The following is a 16,957-nucleotide window of genomic DNA, read 5'->3' as shown; positions in this document are numbered from 1 at the left end:
TTGAATTCTCGATGTGTGTATGCTCGATGTGTGCATTGCCACATTAGCGGTCAATTTTTTCCTGGGGTAGACCATTGAGAGTTGACTCGACAAGACAAATTTACGCTACCCACTCCCCCGAAGCGGCTAATTCAGCGGTTAATTTTCCCTTGGGGTACTCCAGTGACAATTTACCTGTCGTGTGCAAATATGAGCTACTGACTCTCCCAAAATGGCTAAATTGTTATGCCGAAAATTGTTTTCCGATTAGTCACGAACTTTTTCCCGTCGCTTCGGCCAAAGTCCCTCAGCGCTACAAAGAACAAAAGGACTATTGTTTAATACTTAATGTAAGAAGTTGAGCCGGAACAATAGACCATAACAGAATTCATAACCAATTGTAATTCTCTTGGATTTTCACTACTAAAATATAGATTCGTATCATCAGCAAAAGTTCTAAATGATTGTATCTCACAGCAGTTAGGAAGATCATTTATATATAGTAGGAGAGGAGAGGGCCAAATGTAGACCCTGAGGTACCCCACAGAGGAGACGCAAGTGACTATATTCTATAGTACCTAATTTAACATATTGTATACGTACGGTGTTTTAAAACGCTTTCAAACCAGCAAAGAGGGAGACCCCTGATTCCATACACGTATAGTTTAAGGAGTAACATTTCATGATTTACAATAGAAAATGCCTTTGGTTGATCAAGGAAGACTCCAAAACATATTTTCTTTTCATCTATCGCTTCTTTTAATTTGTAAGTGACCTCTAGGATGGCTTGTTTCGCTGTACATTGTGCGAGACAAAAAATATATAATCCATGCCTTGATAATGTGACATCTAACTCTGCTCTTGTGAGGCATGGTGTTCCACAGGGTAGTATCCTTGGCCCTTTACTTTTTGTCATTTATATCAATGATTTGCCTCTACATGTTAATGGTGCTGACCTGGATCTCTATGCTGATGACACCACACTGACATTATCGGCAGATATCTCAGCGGTTGATTCTCTACAAGATTCACTAGCTGCTTCTTTGAAGGAAATTGAATGCTGGACGCACACCAATAAACTTCCTCTCAACGAAAAAAAGACTAAAACACTACTGGTCACAGGCAAACGCCTTGGGAAGAAACTTCCAGATGGTTATAATTTATCTCTTAAAACTATGAATGGTGTATCATTGGAACAAGTACCCTCAGCTAAACTTCTTGGTATAGACATTGACCACGATTTATCAATGAACACTTATGTTGACAGACTGTGCAAAAAAATTTCACAAAGAATTGGAATTTTGAATAAGATCAAACTTTGTTTACCATTTAACCAAAGACTTTTATTTTATAATAGTTTGATTAAGCCATTATTTGATTATGCCAATGTTGCATGGCAGTCACTTTGCTCTAATGAATCTCTTTTAAGAATACTTAGGCTACAAAAGAGAGCTGCTAGGGTTTTATTAGATGCTGAACCACGTAGTTCATCAGTTATGCTATTCAATCGTTTAAAGTGGATACCATTTTATAACTCTACTAAGATAGCTAAATGTTCAATACTATTTAAAAGGATTAATTATTGTGTACCTAATTATCTTAATGATAGCTTAAGATTATTAAGTTCAGTACATTCACGCAACACTAGATTTTGTAAATACAACTTTTTATTACCTAAGTTTAAAAGGGCTAGAGAAGGAGGGAAAACTTTTCTAGTTTCTGCCATAAAATTATGGAATCAGTTAAAGCCTGAATTAAAAAAGTCTAATACACTTAAGGCCTTTAAAGACAACGTATTTAAATATTATTATGATGACAAATCATGCTTAGCTCATTTTAATCGGTAAATTTTATTGATAGTAGTTTTATATATTCTTACTTGTTTATATTATCTTGTAGTATATATTTTATCAATTAAATATTATTTGTAATTAGCTAAATTTCTATTTTTCTAAATCTCTTTTTTTTTTTTTTTTTTTTTTTTTCAATATATTAATGATTCTATTGTATTTGCATTTTTATATTTATTGTAATTAAGAGGACCACAAGTTTATTAGTGTTTGTGCACTATCACGTGCTATCCTCAATAAATAAAGTCTTATATATTATATACATGCTCTCGGAATACAATAAGATACTTTCAAGGTGTAAATTTACGAGAATGCGCGAATGCCAAGTGACATCAATTATTCCCTTAAAATAAAAAAATGGATTCGAACTCTTTCAAGACTGCAGAGAATCCAGCAACAAATAAAGACCACTTCAATACTCAATTTCAGAACTGCTTGAAATTCTACGATCCGTCGAGGGAAAGCCGATTAGAATGGCGAATCGCCTATTGAACACTACCAAGTAACTTAAACGATAATGCTAATCAGTTTTAATTAAATTTATCCAAAATACAGGTCACCTGCTGACTAAAAAATGGTTCATTGGACCACACATGAAATCGCTTTTCAGGCTTATTAAGTCATTTATGTTGCGTAACCACAAACAAAGCATGTGGGGCATAATATGCGAATCACAAATTAAAAATATCTGTAATCATGATTGAATGATTGAAAACAATTTCAGCTGCCATATTTGAAATCCCCGTATTTCAAATAGTACCTTGCTAGGGTGTTCCCTCAGTTTTCACTCCACATCAGTTCAGCATAAGGACAAGGGCATATCATTTCAGCGTTTGAAACTACGAAAGTGTCTCAGTCTATCGTTTTAAGGATAAAAATGGCAGATCCCAAATACCGCTTAGCAATGGAGGAGATGCATCTTGATGGACATTCAAACAGTGCTGACGACCAAGTAATACGCAACGGAAAACCGGTGCAAAGAAACGGCTGTGCCACTCCAGTACTCGTGTTTCTGGTAGTTCTGCTTTCCCTGGCCTGCATCAGCCTAGTCGTATTTTTGGCAATGGGAAAACTGCAAAGGAACGATGAAATTCGAAGATCGTTTTGTGGAACCGTCCTGAACGCATCAAATGCGAGTGAAAATGTTACGCCACAATGCACAAGTGTCCAATGCATACTCGCCTCTGCCAGTAAGTAGCACTTGCTAATCAACTTCAGTGTTCCTGAGAACTATTACGATGCCTAAGATTTTAGATATGTTTTTTTTAATGAATTGCATGTAAAAAAGGAAAAACAATTAGATATTTCCAAGCAGAAAGGAAATGGCTTACTCGAGGTTTAACCAACTAGAGGGCTAGAGAGTCTTTAATTGCTTTCTATCAGTTTTTCTCAAAAATCTGCGTATAAACTGCGTGGGAAAATGCTACCGAAGATGTAGCAGTCAACTATTGTTCGAAGTAATTTATGCAATGAAGGATTGGGAAATTGACTTTATCGAGACTATGCTAACCAGTGAATTTCCGGATTTGTTTCAATTTGTGTCCTGTGGATAACGTAATAAATTAATTTTTGTTATGGTCGTTAATTTTAATCAAATATAGTGTGTTTTTCAATAACTTATATTAAAACTTTTCTTTTTTTCTCGGGGATATGTGCATGAATATGCTTAAAAAAGTATATGAAGAACTCCTGTGATGTGTGTTTGTGTGTTGCCATAGAAGTCCAGCTGTGCGTCTATGAACCTTGTAAAACTGCGCTGGTTGATGATACTATCAGGTGGCTTACAAACGCCTGCTATTTTTTATCCCTTCTTAGTATTCAAACTCCACGCTTTTCTCAAAACCGGCTGCATTGTCATTGGTTGACAGCAGTAGGTTGATGACTTATGATGATTTTAACATTTCAATGACTCCTCTCTTCTCTTCATTCAAGCGGTACAGTTTTGTCTACATCAAATAATGTTTTTATCTCGTTCCTTCATGTAGTAGCAACGCAGTTCACTTTGAATAAAGGCTGATAGTTTCTAAAGAAACTGTTTGGGGCTGCGTCGGTGGGGGTAACGAAATAATTTGAATATATCAACAAAGTTGAAATGTAAATTGGCCACCGTTACGATTAAAAAAGCTGACGTTTCGAGCGTTAGCCCTTCGTCGGAGCGAATAGGGGAATTGGGGGTTGTGTGTGCTTTTAAAGGCAGAAAAAGGAGCTACGTGATTGGTGGGAACATGGCAACGAGAAAAACACGAATAAATTAGTGGAATGAAAAGCGTTCGTTGATACCTGTGGGATTTAGACTGCCGGTTTGAAAGATGAGCTTTTGTTCAAGAGTTTTCCGGCTTTCCGTACTACCTAAGTGTTAGGAAAGACCGCCGATTGCCATGTGTTGCTTAGAATGGTTAGGTAAATTAAAATGTCTTGCGACTGGTTTCGATGTGTCCTTGTCATTCCTCTCCACGTCGCGAAGGTGTTCTCGGAATCGGTCACCCAGTCTAAATCCCACAGGTATTAACGAACGCTCTTCATTCCACTAATTTATTCGTGTTTTTCTCGTTGCCATGTTCCCACCAATCACGTAGCTCCTTTTTCTGCCTCTAAAAGCACACACAACCCCCAATTCCCCTATTCGCTGCGACGAAGGGTTAACGCTCGAAACGTCAGCTTTTATAATCGTAACGGTGGCCAATTTACCATTTCAACTTTGTTGATATATTCAAATTACTTCACTTTGAATAGTTGAGACCTTGAATATTCTCATCTAGGCTAATAACTGTTGACGCCAATGTTTTCACACATTAAAGCAGTCCAATAAAGCTGAAAATGTTTTTGGGTAACTTTATTGCAACTCAGGTAGTCCATAGTCCCTTTTACTGTTCAAAGTTCTAAATATTATCCACTTATGCTATATTTTCCACAACGTATCAAGCAATGGGGCGGAGTTCGAATGAAATGATTAAGAAAAGCATTAATTGACATCGTAGTCTAATAATGATAGCAAGGAAACTGAGGCAGAATTTATTTCATCCCAACATGAAGGTTTCAAAAGCGAAGAAGCGTTTTTCTTGTATTCATCACAAACCTATTTTCAATTACCAATATAGTTGCCAAATGTGAATAAATCGACGCACATCTCTTTAATTTTTCTTTGTTGTGTCATCCCGTATATTATAGTTAACTTAGGCTTACGCGTATAGTTTGATACTCATAAAAGCTCTTTATCTTGTTTGATTCCCTTGATCTTTAAAAGATGTTCTGCGAACAGTTGACCAGAGTGTAGATCCGTGCGAAGATTTTTTCCTACACGCATGTGGTGGTTGGATTAAGAACAACCCTATTCCACCAAATGAACCACTCTGGAATCAAGTGCTTGCTCTCAAGAAAAGAAATGATCAACTTCTGAAGACGCTTCTCAGTGATGAAACAGTCAGAAAAAGATATAGCGAGGTGAGTGACTTCTTTCAGAACTTTACTGTTAGTTCTAAAATCGTTTCTAAATTGCAATAAAGACATTTACGCCAAGATTAAAGGGTGACTCATCTCTCTCCACTACTATCTGATATTATAGTTTACCACTAACTTTTCTCCGATTCTTATCAGTTAAAACTGATCCCGTGACGCGATGGTGTTCATCCGTGGAGAGACACTATCAGCCTATAGTGCTCGTCCACGGAAAATACCCGGATGGATAGTACTTATCCATGAAAAAATTTGAATGATTTGACGGCCGCGAGGTTAGGCACATCGGAAAAACAGTGACTTTTCAATTCTGACAGATGTAACGTATTATTTAGCCAAAGTACGGTTGCGAATTATTGACATTTGTGACAGGCTGTACGTATGAATAAATATTTTTATGATGCACGATCCTCGCAGCAGAGAGCACCATTACGGCCTGCTCCCAGTTGGCACTAGTATCGCAGAGGTGAGTGGTTCGAATCCCGTACAGGCCTGATTTTTTTCAGGTCTGAGTTTCGCTATTGCATAATGGTGCTCTCTACTGCGAGGATCGTGCATCATACGTATCTATAACCGCAGTTCAAAATATATGAACTTCATATATTCATCGTATCTAATATATATTTGATTGATCTGCATTTAGTGGGTTTTGACTGTTTTTCAACTGGCGTGCGGAAGAAAATTTAGTGGTGAGCAATAAAGACAATAGAGTGTTTGTCTCGGAACTATCGGTCTGATAGTTGCCCCTTGGAAATTTAATTTTCTTAAAACTGGCATATTTGTCCTCGACGGAAACACTCTATTGTTCAAATAGTAATTGGACGCAACCTCATTACCGCCTCTTTCACTAGAATGATGCTGTTCACAAAGCTTTCCAATACTATGATTCCTGCACCAACCACGACGCCATAGAACACGCGAAAGGTTTACCTCTTCATGAGTTAATTGCGAAGTATGGTTCATGGAATATCACCAACAAAACTTGGACTTCCGACTCATGGAATTTTGCCGGGACTTTGGTTCGTATGCACAAAGAGCTCAACCTCTCGCCATTATTTACGCTTCAAGTAAAACCAGACCTGATGAAATCCTCGCGCTACATCATAATGGTATTGAAGTTTATTTTTGAATGAATTGAAAACTATCAAACTCGGTTGTATTTGAAGCAGTTATGCCTCTTATTCTGGTGAATTATTTATGTCGATATCAAGCATCCATTAGAACGAGAATTATGAAATGAAACGAAGATATGATCCCGGCAGGTGAGCTACGATTAAAGAAATTGCAGAAATGAAGATGTAGCCTCTTCTCCCATCGATAGTAGCGGGTCACATCTTCACTTAATTTGCAACCGAAAGTTCTTAGATGACAAAAGGACTTATTTTGGTGTCCCCTTCTGCAAAAGAGAGGTCTCCTATTAATATTGTTCCTAAGTAAATGGATTCGATACACTGAAGCCAAAATCAGGACTTTGGCCGGCGTCCGCTTAATATATGGTACCCGTAAATAGAGGCTTCACTAAAATTTAACAAAATTAGAAGATGATGATTTATCTAGAGTCTTTACCATCTATAACCTTTGCTTTATATGTTCACAATTATTTGAAGAGAGTCTTTATCATTTGGACTGCGTGAGAATTCCGCTGCATTCGTGTCTGAGTTAGCTAGCATTAGGCCAGCAGGACCGAGGAGTAGCACGCATTTTTCATAAATTACGTATCAAAGAAAAGTCAGTCGAGCACTAATAGTACATATCGACCCGCGCAGTTTTTCTTGTTAGGAATTCGGAAATACTATTTCCCTCGTTTTTTAAGAGCAATGCTATTTCAAATAAATTAAAGGAAATAGACAAGTAATAAAATGAAAAGACGGCAAAGACTTTTCCTATTTTTCTATTATTTATGATGGAATGCGATCGCTTTCAGAGTTAACCTCTTGCACGCATTTTCACTTCATCGTGAGAATCATGTTGATGAAGAGATTATCAAAGTGCAGGTGTACCTTCTCTGAATGAAATGGAACTTTATCATACATGTGCAAAATACATTAACTTGACCACACGGTAGTTTCACTTTGTTGCTGATTTCTTTTGTTTTGTTTTGTTTTGTTTTGTTTTGTTTTCACCACAGATCTTTGAAAACAGTTCGTAATGAGTCCTTCTGGCCAGATCAAAATTTATTAATTTCAGCTTTTACAGATTTTCGAAAATGATTCATTGAAGAGATTCTCATGGCCAATCTTGATTTCCTTATTTCCGGATCCGTTTCGTTGACAGATTCTTTATATCAACATCCACCCTTCTAAGCCATAATAAGCCTCAGGGAATTCGCAGCGCGTTACAGGGGAGCAGTCAACTTACAAATATACTCCCTCTACGGAAACTAACTTTTACCAACTTTTATTAGATGTTTAATGCAGTTTTGCCACCGATAACCTATTTTCGATATTTTTCAGATAGATCAAACGACTCATACTATTACAAGAGATGCATACCTCGCTAATACTTCTTACCATTACCAAGTAAGTGATGATGATTCCTGTTCGATATGATGTACAATGTATCTGGACAATCACGTCTAAATACTTACATGGCTTAAAGGCACCTACCTGTACCTACTTTTTTATATATTGCGCCTGGAATTTACGGTAATACTCTTCGATTAAGCTGTATTTTTCTGATAATTAGCAGAGATTTCAAAGAATACCTCCGAAACATATCGGCGAGAGGGTCTCAAATGTTTAACTGTCAGTTCTACAACAGCCTGAACTTTAACCGACAACGGTCGAAAAAGGATCATTTTTACTGATAAATTTGTTACTAGTCTCCGAATATATCCATAATTTTCGCTTAAATTGACAGTTCGTGAAAGATTCAATGGCTCTCTTACTTGATACTGAACTTGTTTCTGACCAAGTCAAGCCGCGCCATTCCCTTGTACTGCAGAGTCGAGGAAGGCGAGTTTGTTGTTGTCTCCCGTGTCCATGGTACAGCAAATAAAAGGCCGTTGGTGGTTTTAAATGCTGTCACGACCTTTCTACGCGTTCCTGGGTAAAGATGTTGAGGGTGACGTGTACATAACGTTACCGTCAGTGTCACTCTTCTCCGATGATTCTAAACATTTTCGCCTAATTTTCGGCTAAGATGATGGTGACTTAAATAAGTTATTTGAGTTGCAACGCATTTGGGGAATGGAATTCAATGTCGAAAAGTGTAAGGTTTTAAGGATATGGCGCATCGAATGTATCTATGAGAGAGTGTTTTCTCGGGGTAGCTATGATGGAACCTGTTATTATTTAAAAAGATCTTGGAATTTTGAACAGCCACGATTTAAGCTGGAATCACCGCGTTTATATTATCTCTTCCAAATCCTAAAGGGTGCTTAATTTACTCCATAGGAAATGTAATGATATAACTGACACTAGAACTAAAAAGTTACTTTACTTTATTTGGGTGCGGTCATGTTTGAAATATGCTAGTGAAGTATAGTCATCCTAGTCAGATCACGGACCTCCTGTACTTCTTATTGAAATCTACGCTCTTCCAGTACGATGGATCAATTTACAAACAGACAGAAGGCGCAGGCCGCGCAGCTACAAGGGTCCGGTTTACACTGTTATAACTAACTTCTGCAATTAACAGTGTTAACTGACGACCAAGTTGGTACAGTGATACGTCAAAAGAACAGCATCAATTGAGGGGATAGAAAAACTGCCTCAATCTATTGTAAATCAAATAAAAAACTGGTCTCAACAAATCCTACTACAGGGAAATGGTGATAACAATTTATGTTGTAAAGGACAACAGCAAGGGACAATGATACTTCAATTGTATTCAGTATGGACACCAAACTGTTCAACAGTCTAAAAGCTTGAGTTTCCAGCCTTCAGTTATGGACAATCGCCTGAAATTCTTGGAAAAAGTCATTCAACTATGCTCAAAGGCGAATTATCTAGTTTGTTTTTTTCGGCGCGGATGAAAGAATCTTATCCAAGGGTGCACCTATCGTTTTTCCTTGTAGTAAAGTGCAACATTTTCAAAGGTAGTGCATGGCTCCACTTTAATAGGTCGTACTTATTCTCAGTCCATAAAAACGCAAAAAAAGATCTCGGCCAATATCCAGCCATCTTGGCCCCACGTTTGGTCAACGCATATTTACTATATGGCCTAGGCTTGTGGCCGATATAACGCGCGCTCTGATTGGGTATTATTTTCTAATTTTTACCGTAATACCCGATTTCATGTTTGTATAATGTTCACGGGTCGATTAAGGATTATGCAAATTAGAAAAAGCACAGAACTGTCAGACAAGTACCGCGGCGGTTCTTTTCGCTTTTTGAAAATTCAAGCATGTGAAAACGATGAAGGCCGATCAACAGTCAGAGAGAGTAGAATCGATTTAATAAAAACAGAAAAAAATTTAGAAGAACAGCTACAGTGCAGTTTTAAATTACCCATAAGATTGTGCTGGAGAGGACGAGGTAATCAAACAAAAATACATTGAAGCCCATATCCAATATAAGAAACCGCTAAGTGGAAAACAGCATCCGTGGATTTGTCATGCATCTTAACTAGAACACCACAAAAAATCTAGTATTCTCGACAATTACAGGAAATTTAAATTGTTGTCACAGGTGGCTCAATAGTTCTCATTAATAGATTAACTCGCCATTAAAACAATCAAGTATAAATCAGTTTTCAGGAGCATTAGATGTAAACAATCGAGCGGTTTCTGTTGTCAATAGTATTTCTGATTACTTCATGTAGTTTTAGATGTTGAAAAGCTTTTAAAGTTCAGTTCATCCCGTAAATCTCCCAAAAAGCGAAGATATACTGTTGAAAGTGACGGCAAAGATTTTGAAAAATGCATTCCGAAGCATTGGCATTCTCTTTCACCAAGGGCCGGACATGCTTGAACTATTTTGAAGCACGTTCTGTCTTGGTATGCACTCCAATCGAAGTTTTGCTTTGAAAATCGGTCAAAATCCCTTTCATCCAGTTGTGACAAGCTGTGTATTTGTTTCTTGACGGAATACGTGATATTGCGATGTAGTTCATTGATTGCATAGTTTTACCGTGCGTTTGAACCGATGAATGACCGAATGAGCTTGTAAACGAGCGGTCAGGTTAAAACGCAGACTGCAGACTGCAGACCATGCAGACTGTGCAGACCGTGCAGGCCGTGCAGACGGGGGAATTTTTGGTTACTTACTACTTCACCCTTCGATACAGTACACCCATGATTATATATATATTTACTTGTTGTTACAACAGGGCAAGTTTCGTGGCCAACAGATAAGTGCCAACTGCTTGTTTTACTCTAGACTTGGCCGTTTTGGGGTCCTAAACAAAGTGTCTGACTCGCGCACACTCTAGTCCTGATTACATCTAACTTTATTTGCTAAATCAAAGTGCTTATATACATATTGGTGGCTAGTTTTTACGTGATCGATTAGATATGCGAGGTAAGGCATGTATTTTCCTTTCTAGTAAACACCTTGATTCGAACGTGAGCATAATGCTTTGTTCTACCCCATTCACCTACGTAAATCCTGCTCTGTTAAGATTACACTTTGCACATTTTTGCATGTTACAAAGAACATATTTCTGCTTTACAACAGCCTAGTAATGGCTCTTATTGGAGTTGAACGCACCGATCAGACACTCCAGCGGTATTTTTTGCGAGTTTAGCACCAAAGTGAGGCATTAGGGTCGACTGTCTCTCAGTTTCTATGGCGTCTTCAAGTGATTTCTATACAACGTTGAGAATTTGAACGAAGTTTGAAATAACTTACAAGTATTTTACTTGTTTTATAACGGTGAAACATTGAATAGCTTATGACTGTGTAAACAGAAGCTCAAAACCGGAATGCAAAGATTTGTCATGGCATTCTCTTCCGTTAAGAAACAAGCCTTTACGGTCTCAATGGATCGTCAAATTACGGCGTCAAAATACACCATTAACGAAGAACTCGTTTGTTTGCAGCAAACATTTTGAAGGCGAATGCTTTACGAAAGCACTAGGCGGACCAATAAGACATTTAAAGCCGGATCCAGTTCCCATTAAGTTTGCATATACGGTCGAAAAGCCAAAGAGACGCAAACTATCTTACAGCCAAGTGGCGACTGTGTCACCGAAAGTTTTGAACTCAAGTACGAAATTTAGCTTATAGTTGTTGCCAAGATATATATAAGTAATAGTGATCTTTATCTAGATTAAGTTACCTCTGTGCGAGTTCAATTTAACAAATGGTAAGCACCACAGCGTACACTATTGAGTTATGGATGCACGCGGGAGGTTGCTAGGCACGAAAGAAGCGTAAGAGTCGCTCGAGGCGATAGCCGAGAGCGACTCTAGCTTCTTGAGTGCTTAGTAAACCTCCCAAGTGCATCCATAACTCAATAGTGTACGCTGTGGTGTTTACCATTTGTTTTATAACATAACATTGATACATTGTAGCTAAAGAGTTCCCTTTTATTTAACAAATCTTACGCGACCAGAAAAAAACAAGCGCACGCGGAAAAATAGTCTTTGCATTTGCTCACGTCAGCAGCGTACACCCATGGGCAAATGGGGGACGCTAAATTGACCAATCAGAGCGCGCGCTTTACCTTGGTTATGTTATAATCGACCTTCGTGGCGTCGGAACGCGCACTTCCATCCTTGGCCGTTCCTTTACGATACGACAGCCACTGTGTCAGTCTATCTTTCGTGATTTGACGTGGACAGTCTCCGCACAGTAACTGGGCTTCCTCCTCAGCCATAAAGTTCACAGATTCTAATGTGTTTTTATGATTATCATCAGTTGACATGTTTGGCTCGCATACAACTTCTTTAAGTTGAATCAAACATCGACCCTAATGCCTCACTTTGGTGCTACACTCACAAAAATACCGCTGGAGTGTCTGATCAGTGCATTCAACTCCAATAAGAGCTATTTATCTATTCTCAAACTTAGGATGACAGGTCACGTTTCAATGCACTAGGGTCACGCTTTCCTTAGTTTTACTACACTTATCATTGATTTTTAGAGGAGCTTCCACGAAATGTATGAATCAATGTTTCATCTTTATGGCAATGTCTTATCAAATACAACTGCGTTCAAGTGTCTGGGCACGATCTTATTTCCGAGTAAAAGTTTTAGTTTTAGCATGCAGCACTTTATTTATCGTAATTTTCTTTGGGTCGTGTTGTGAAGAGCCTGGCAATTATTTGCTTTGTCCACGCAGCCCACTTCTTACCTCTAAATCAGTCGCTGGTTTCCATCTTCAATACAGAAATAAAGAGTCAACAAAAGTATATGACAAAGCTAAAATTCATGTCAACACAAGGGCAAACTTAAATACAACTTTTCCTCGTCGATATCCATCTCACCACGTGCTCGTTAACTTTGAGCCTTGGGATTTCGTCCAAATTGTTGCTTGGTAACCTGAGCTCGAAATAACCTTATAAAACTACGCTATGTGTCCAAAAACTGGACACTGTTTCAACGTTACCAAACGAGTAAGGAAAAGGTGAAAATCACAGTTTAAAAAAAGTGAAAAAAACTGAAAAGTACACAAAAAAATTACACTCTGCACATTCCGCACAGTCTGCACAGTCTGCACGGTCTGCAGTCTGCAGTCTTTCGTCTGCGTCTTAACATGACCGGTAAACGAGCGCATCGCGGAATTTAAATTGACGACTTCTGCTCGAATAAAACTTTCGTTTATCCAATATGTAAGCCATATAGTAAACAACTTAATAACCTCGACCGACCGAACAGGAAAATCTCAAACTGAAGCCTTGCACTTTTGAACGAGCAGTAGCGAGGTCAAAACTGCGAGGCTTCAGTGTAAAATTTCCCCGTAACAATTCGATGGTCAATTAGTTATTACTGTAAACGGCCTGATAAAAATGTCAGTCAACTTTTTCTTGAACAGCGAAGGAGTCTGGTGTGACCCTCCTATTACATTTTGTTTTGTTGACTGCAGGTACGGGAGGCCTACCAGAAGCTGATGTCTGAGTTGATCAACCTGTTAGGTGGGGAGAGCGAGTGGGCGGAACACCAGCTTAAAGAAGTGTTTGAATTTGAACAGAACCTCAGTAAGGTAGGTTTCAGTTGCTTGAACAGGTATCGTCATCCGAATCACGTTCTTGACCTGTGAAATGTTATTTCTCAGTCTCGTGGTGAGGATTTGTGATGCTTTGCCTTGATAAGATCGAAGTAGAAGATTCACCCACATAGATTTTTTTTATCAAATGATTAATTGCAAAAATGGTGCTGATTTTTTTTTTTTAATTGCCTATAAAAAATTTAAACAACAAACTTTAGAGTAAATTTGGACAATTCTTTGCTGCCTATTTAGCCTCATATGCACAAGCCACATCCTTATCAGTGTGGACTTGGACAAATGTTTTCCAAACCATCAGTTGAGATTTCCGTCATCGAAAGCTCCATAGCTCCCTGCTTACTTAGCGGCATACCAAGACTTCACGAATTCTCTTGAGGTTCAAAAAAGCCCCGAGTTAGCGGGTACGAGACCCCATATCCATACTCTATGGCAAGGTATACAAATTTACAGACAACTTGACAAGTGGTAAATAACCTCTGAAGAGGCAGTGATGCCTGTTTTTAAATTTTTATTTGCTAAAGCTATCTGCAACTGCTAACGAGAGAGCTGACAGAAGTAAGGTATACAAGTTAATGACTTTGAAAAAACTTCAAAACCAAACAGGAGAACAGGTGAGAATTGGTAAAAATGAATAGTTATAATTACGGCGTGATAGTTTTCGCGTAGTGGTTACTGCTGTAGACCGACACGTGACAGAGAGTTTAAATTCTTGAAGCCAGTTCTTGAGGGGAAAGCCCGACTACTCCAGCAACAAGGCAATAACAAGCGGCCGGGTCAGTGAGCCATGATGTCAAGTGTAAAAAACTAATGAGGAAAACAGAGTCATATTTTTGCTTCTTTGTTACTAATTATTATTAACAAGTAATCACGTAACTTTTCTCGTGAAATTTGTAACTAATCAGCACTCATAAAAATTTTCAAGGACTAAAAATTGCACTCACCTTACGGGCTCGTGCAATTCGGTTAGCCTTTGACTCGAGTTGATCTATCACAAACTGCACCCGATATCATGTGTAATTTATATTAATTGATTAGAAATACATCAAAACAATCACATTTACTCTATCACGTCGTTGGACCAGGGGTGTAAACAGAAAGACAGCTTTCTTTCTTTTTTTAGTCATACGACGAATAGCAAAGTAAGTGTTAAAGTTTGCGTTTGTGAAGTACCCCCCTCCCCGTTCTGACCCCGCATTTTGCCGCAGACGTTGTTTGAACCAAGAATAACTCAACTTATTAAGATGGACGGAAACGAAAAGGTTCAGTGAAACCAATACTCTCTTATGATACATTACGTTTTAGTTCGGTAGTTCAGTTATAGCCAAGTTGATTCCCTGCTGAGGAAAGCACTCTTTTTCTCTCTCGCTGCACCACTCTTGTGCTGATCGCTGAAGTGAAGAATTCAAGAGTTGAATCCCTCCAAAATAGAAACAGAATGGAATAGTAACAAATTACAAATGGAGCAAGCCAAAGCAAAGGCAAACATTGCTCACAATGTTCAATAGGCGAAACATCAGTGTTATGTTTTATAAGAGGAAAGAGATAGAAAGCTTCCGTCGGAAAATAATACTCAAACTTGTAGCAATTCAAAGTCTCAAACGTTTTTCCACGGATAATTTTTCTTGCCGCGTTAGGTAATGGGTTTTCCTGTTATATTCAAATTCTGACACAATGTCCGTAAAGTATTTTCCTTTAATAGAAGTTTCAGTCTCAGGTGTAGATTTGAAGAGCTCCTTAGCAGGTTCGATTTACTATGCTCAGTATACAGGGTCTATATTGGGTCTGCCCACACTTTTAACACCACTTCTTATCTCAATTTCTCTGCTTTTGGTCAATGGTCAAGTGTACAACTATCCTGAAGTTTTGTTGAGGGGCGATTCTTCATAAGGAATTTCTTTCTTAGTTGTGTGCAAAAAAAGAATGAATACCCAATCGTAGTGGCATTGGGGAGTTCTGATGAAGGATACCAATAATTAGGAGCAAACCGTATTTTCAAGTTCAAAGAATAAAATATCTATAAAAATTAGTGCAAGTTGTTGAAAAATGTCTGTATACATGATTGTAATCCACTGTTTCTATGCTCTTAGATTGACTGGCTTTTTTACATAAAGGCAATGTTTCAACATACCAGCTACGAAATAGAGCAAGACGAAGAGCTCGCCATTTTTGCCTTGGACTACTTGACAAACATGTCAAGTTTGATAACTAACACACCGAGAAGGTTGGTAGCGTTAATTTATCGATTGTAATCATATTCAATTTTATAGACTAAACAAAAGTTTGATCACCTTGGTTACTATCGCGCCATCTGTGTCGTAGACAGACATCCAGACAGACAGACAGAGAAATATCAGCAAATCGTACACTCACTGTTATCAAAGACGAAAGAATCGAGGATTGTACCTCATAGGTATGGCTATGACTTCTGATTAGAATACTTCACCAAAGCAGGAATAGGAATGACTATGGACATGATAACCATCTCTTTTCATCGTCACTCCCAATTTCTAGATATCAAAACTTCTTTCGAAGGAAATGGCCCATGCTACAGTGTGTGCTACAAAGCTAAAGATTTTCATAGTCACCTGTTATATTCATCTTCACGTCCATAAAATGTCAATAACTCAATTTCTTATTCTCAGTTTCTTTAACTTAGTCAAATATGTACTCAGTGGGGACTCTGATTATTCCAAAATGTCAGAGGCAATGTGCGAGTTCTTTCAAGAACTTGGCTATCCTCCTTCTCTCGTTTAAGGGGGGCATCACCGCCAAACGACACAGAAGGAGAACAATTATTGAATTCTATTTACCATCACATTTCACCGTCACTACGCAGCAAAATCTAGATATATATATTCTGAAAAAAGCTTCAAATTACTTCAGAATTATTCCGAAACAGATATAATCTTTTCGCAAACTCAAATGATTTCATTCAAACACAACATAAACATAGAAAACGTTTTGGTCCTTTCATTCACAACGTTCAGGAAATTTCGAATCAGGATCCAGGCGAACTATCAAGTTAAGGTTAATGATCATTTAAGCTGTACTTCCATCGATGTCATCGATTGCTGAACTTGCACTCTGCGCAAAAGGCGAAACAGGAAGACTACTAGGCTACCGATTCCGAGAGCGCCTTTGTATTTATCTGTTTACTGTTTTTTTTGTTTATTTTCCATTTTGTAATTATAACACATAAGTAGAAATAAAAGGAATTACATATGCATTAATATAATATAACTGAGAATTTTGCATGAAAACCCGCGGAGAAACCAAGAAGCCTTTGCGAGCTACAGGCTACTCATGTTTTACAAAAATGAGGTATAAGTTATATGGCTTGATTAAAGTTCAAAATATTGTAGGTTAAAAAGGAAAGAACACGCACATAAAACAACTACAATAGCACGAAGTCAAACAAAGCAGCTTGAGGAAAGTGAGAGAAAAAGAAATAAATAAGAATAAGAAGGGTGTAAATTTTTAGGAAATAATGTTCGCAGTTTAGAGAAAGAGTGCCAATATTTTGGATTTCTATATTCAAAGAATTAAAAATACTAGGTTCTAAG

The 16,957-nt window shown here is 38.0% G+C and overlaps 1 protein-coding gene across 1 annotated transcript in view; it reads left to right on the top strand.

Moving 5' to 3' along the window:
• Nucleotides 1–2,530: 2,530 nt before the first annotated feature.
• Nucleotides 2,531–16,957, top strand: part of LOC111321554 (endothelin-converting enzyme homolog) — an 86,171-nt gene continuing 71,744 nt past the window's right edge. Inside the window, exons 1-7 of the mRNA XM_022924470.2 lie at nt 2,531–3,019; nt 5,074–5,270; nt 6,134–6,391; nt 7,736–7,801; nt 13,254–13,370; nt 13,916–14,005; nt 15,482–15,615. Coding sequence (XP_022780205.2) covers nt 2,707–3,019; nt 5,074–5,270; nt 6,134–6,391; nt 7,736–7,801; nt 13,254–13,370; nt 13,916–14,005; nt 15,482–15,615 — 1,175 coding nt within the window. The 5' untranslated portion in view covers nt 2,531–2,706. The remainder of the gene's footprint in view (nt 3,020–5,073; nt 5,271–6,133; nt 6,392–7,735; nt 7,802–13,253; nt 13,371–13,915; nt 14,006–15,481; nt 15,616–16,957) is intronic.

Source organism: Stylophora pistillata, chromosome 8 (genome assembly GCF_964205215.1).
Source record: "Stylophora pistillata chromosome 8, jaStyPist1.2, whole genome shotgun sequence".
In the NCBI taxonomy this organism is placed as follows: Eukaryota; Metazoa; Cnidaria; class Anthozoa; order Scleractinia; family Pocilloporidae; genus Stylophora; species Stylophora pistillata.
Note: the sequence above shows the minus strand (reverse complement) of the source record. Positions and strands in the feature narration are given on the sequence as shown.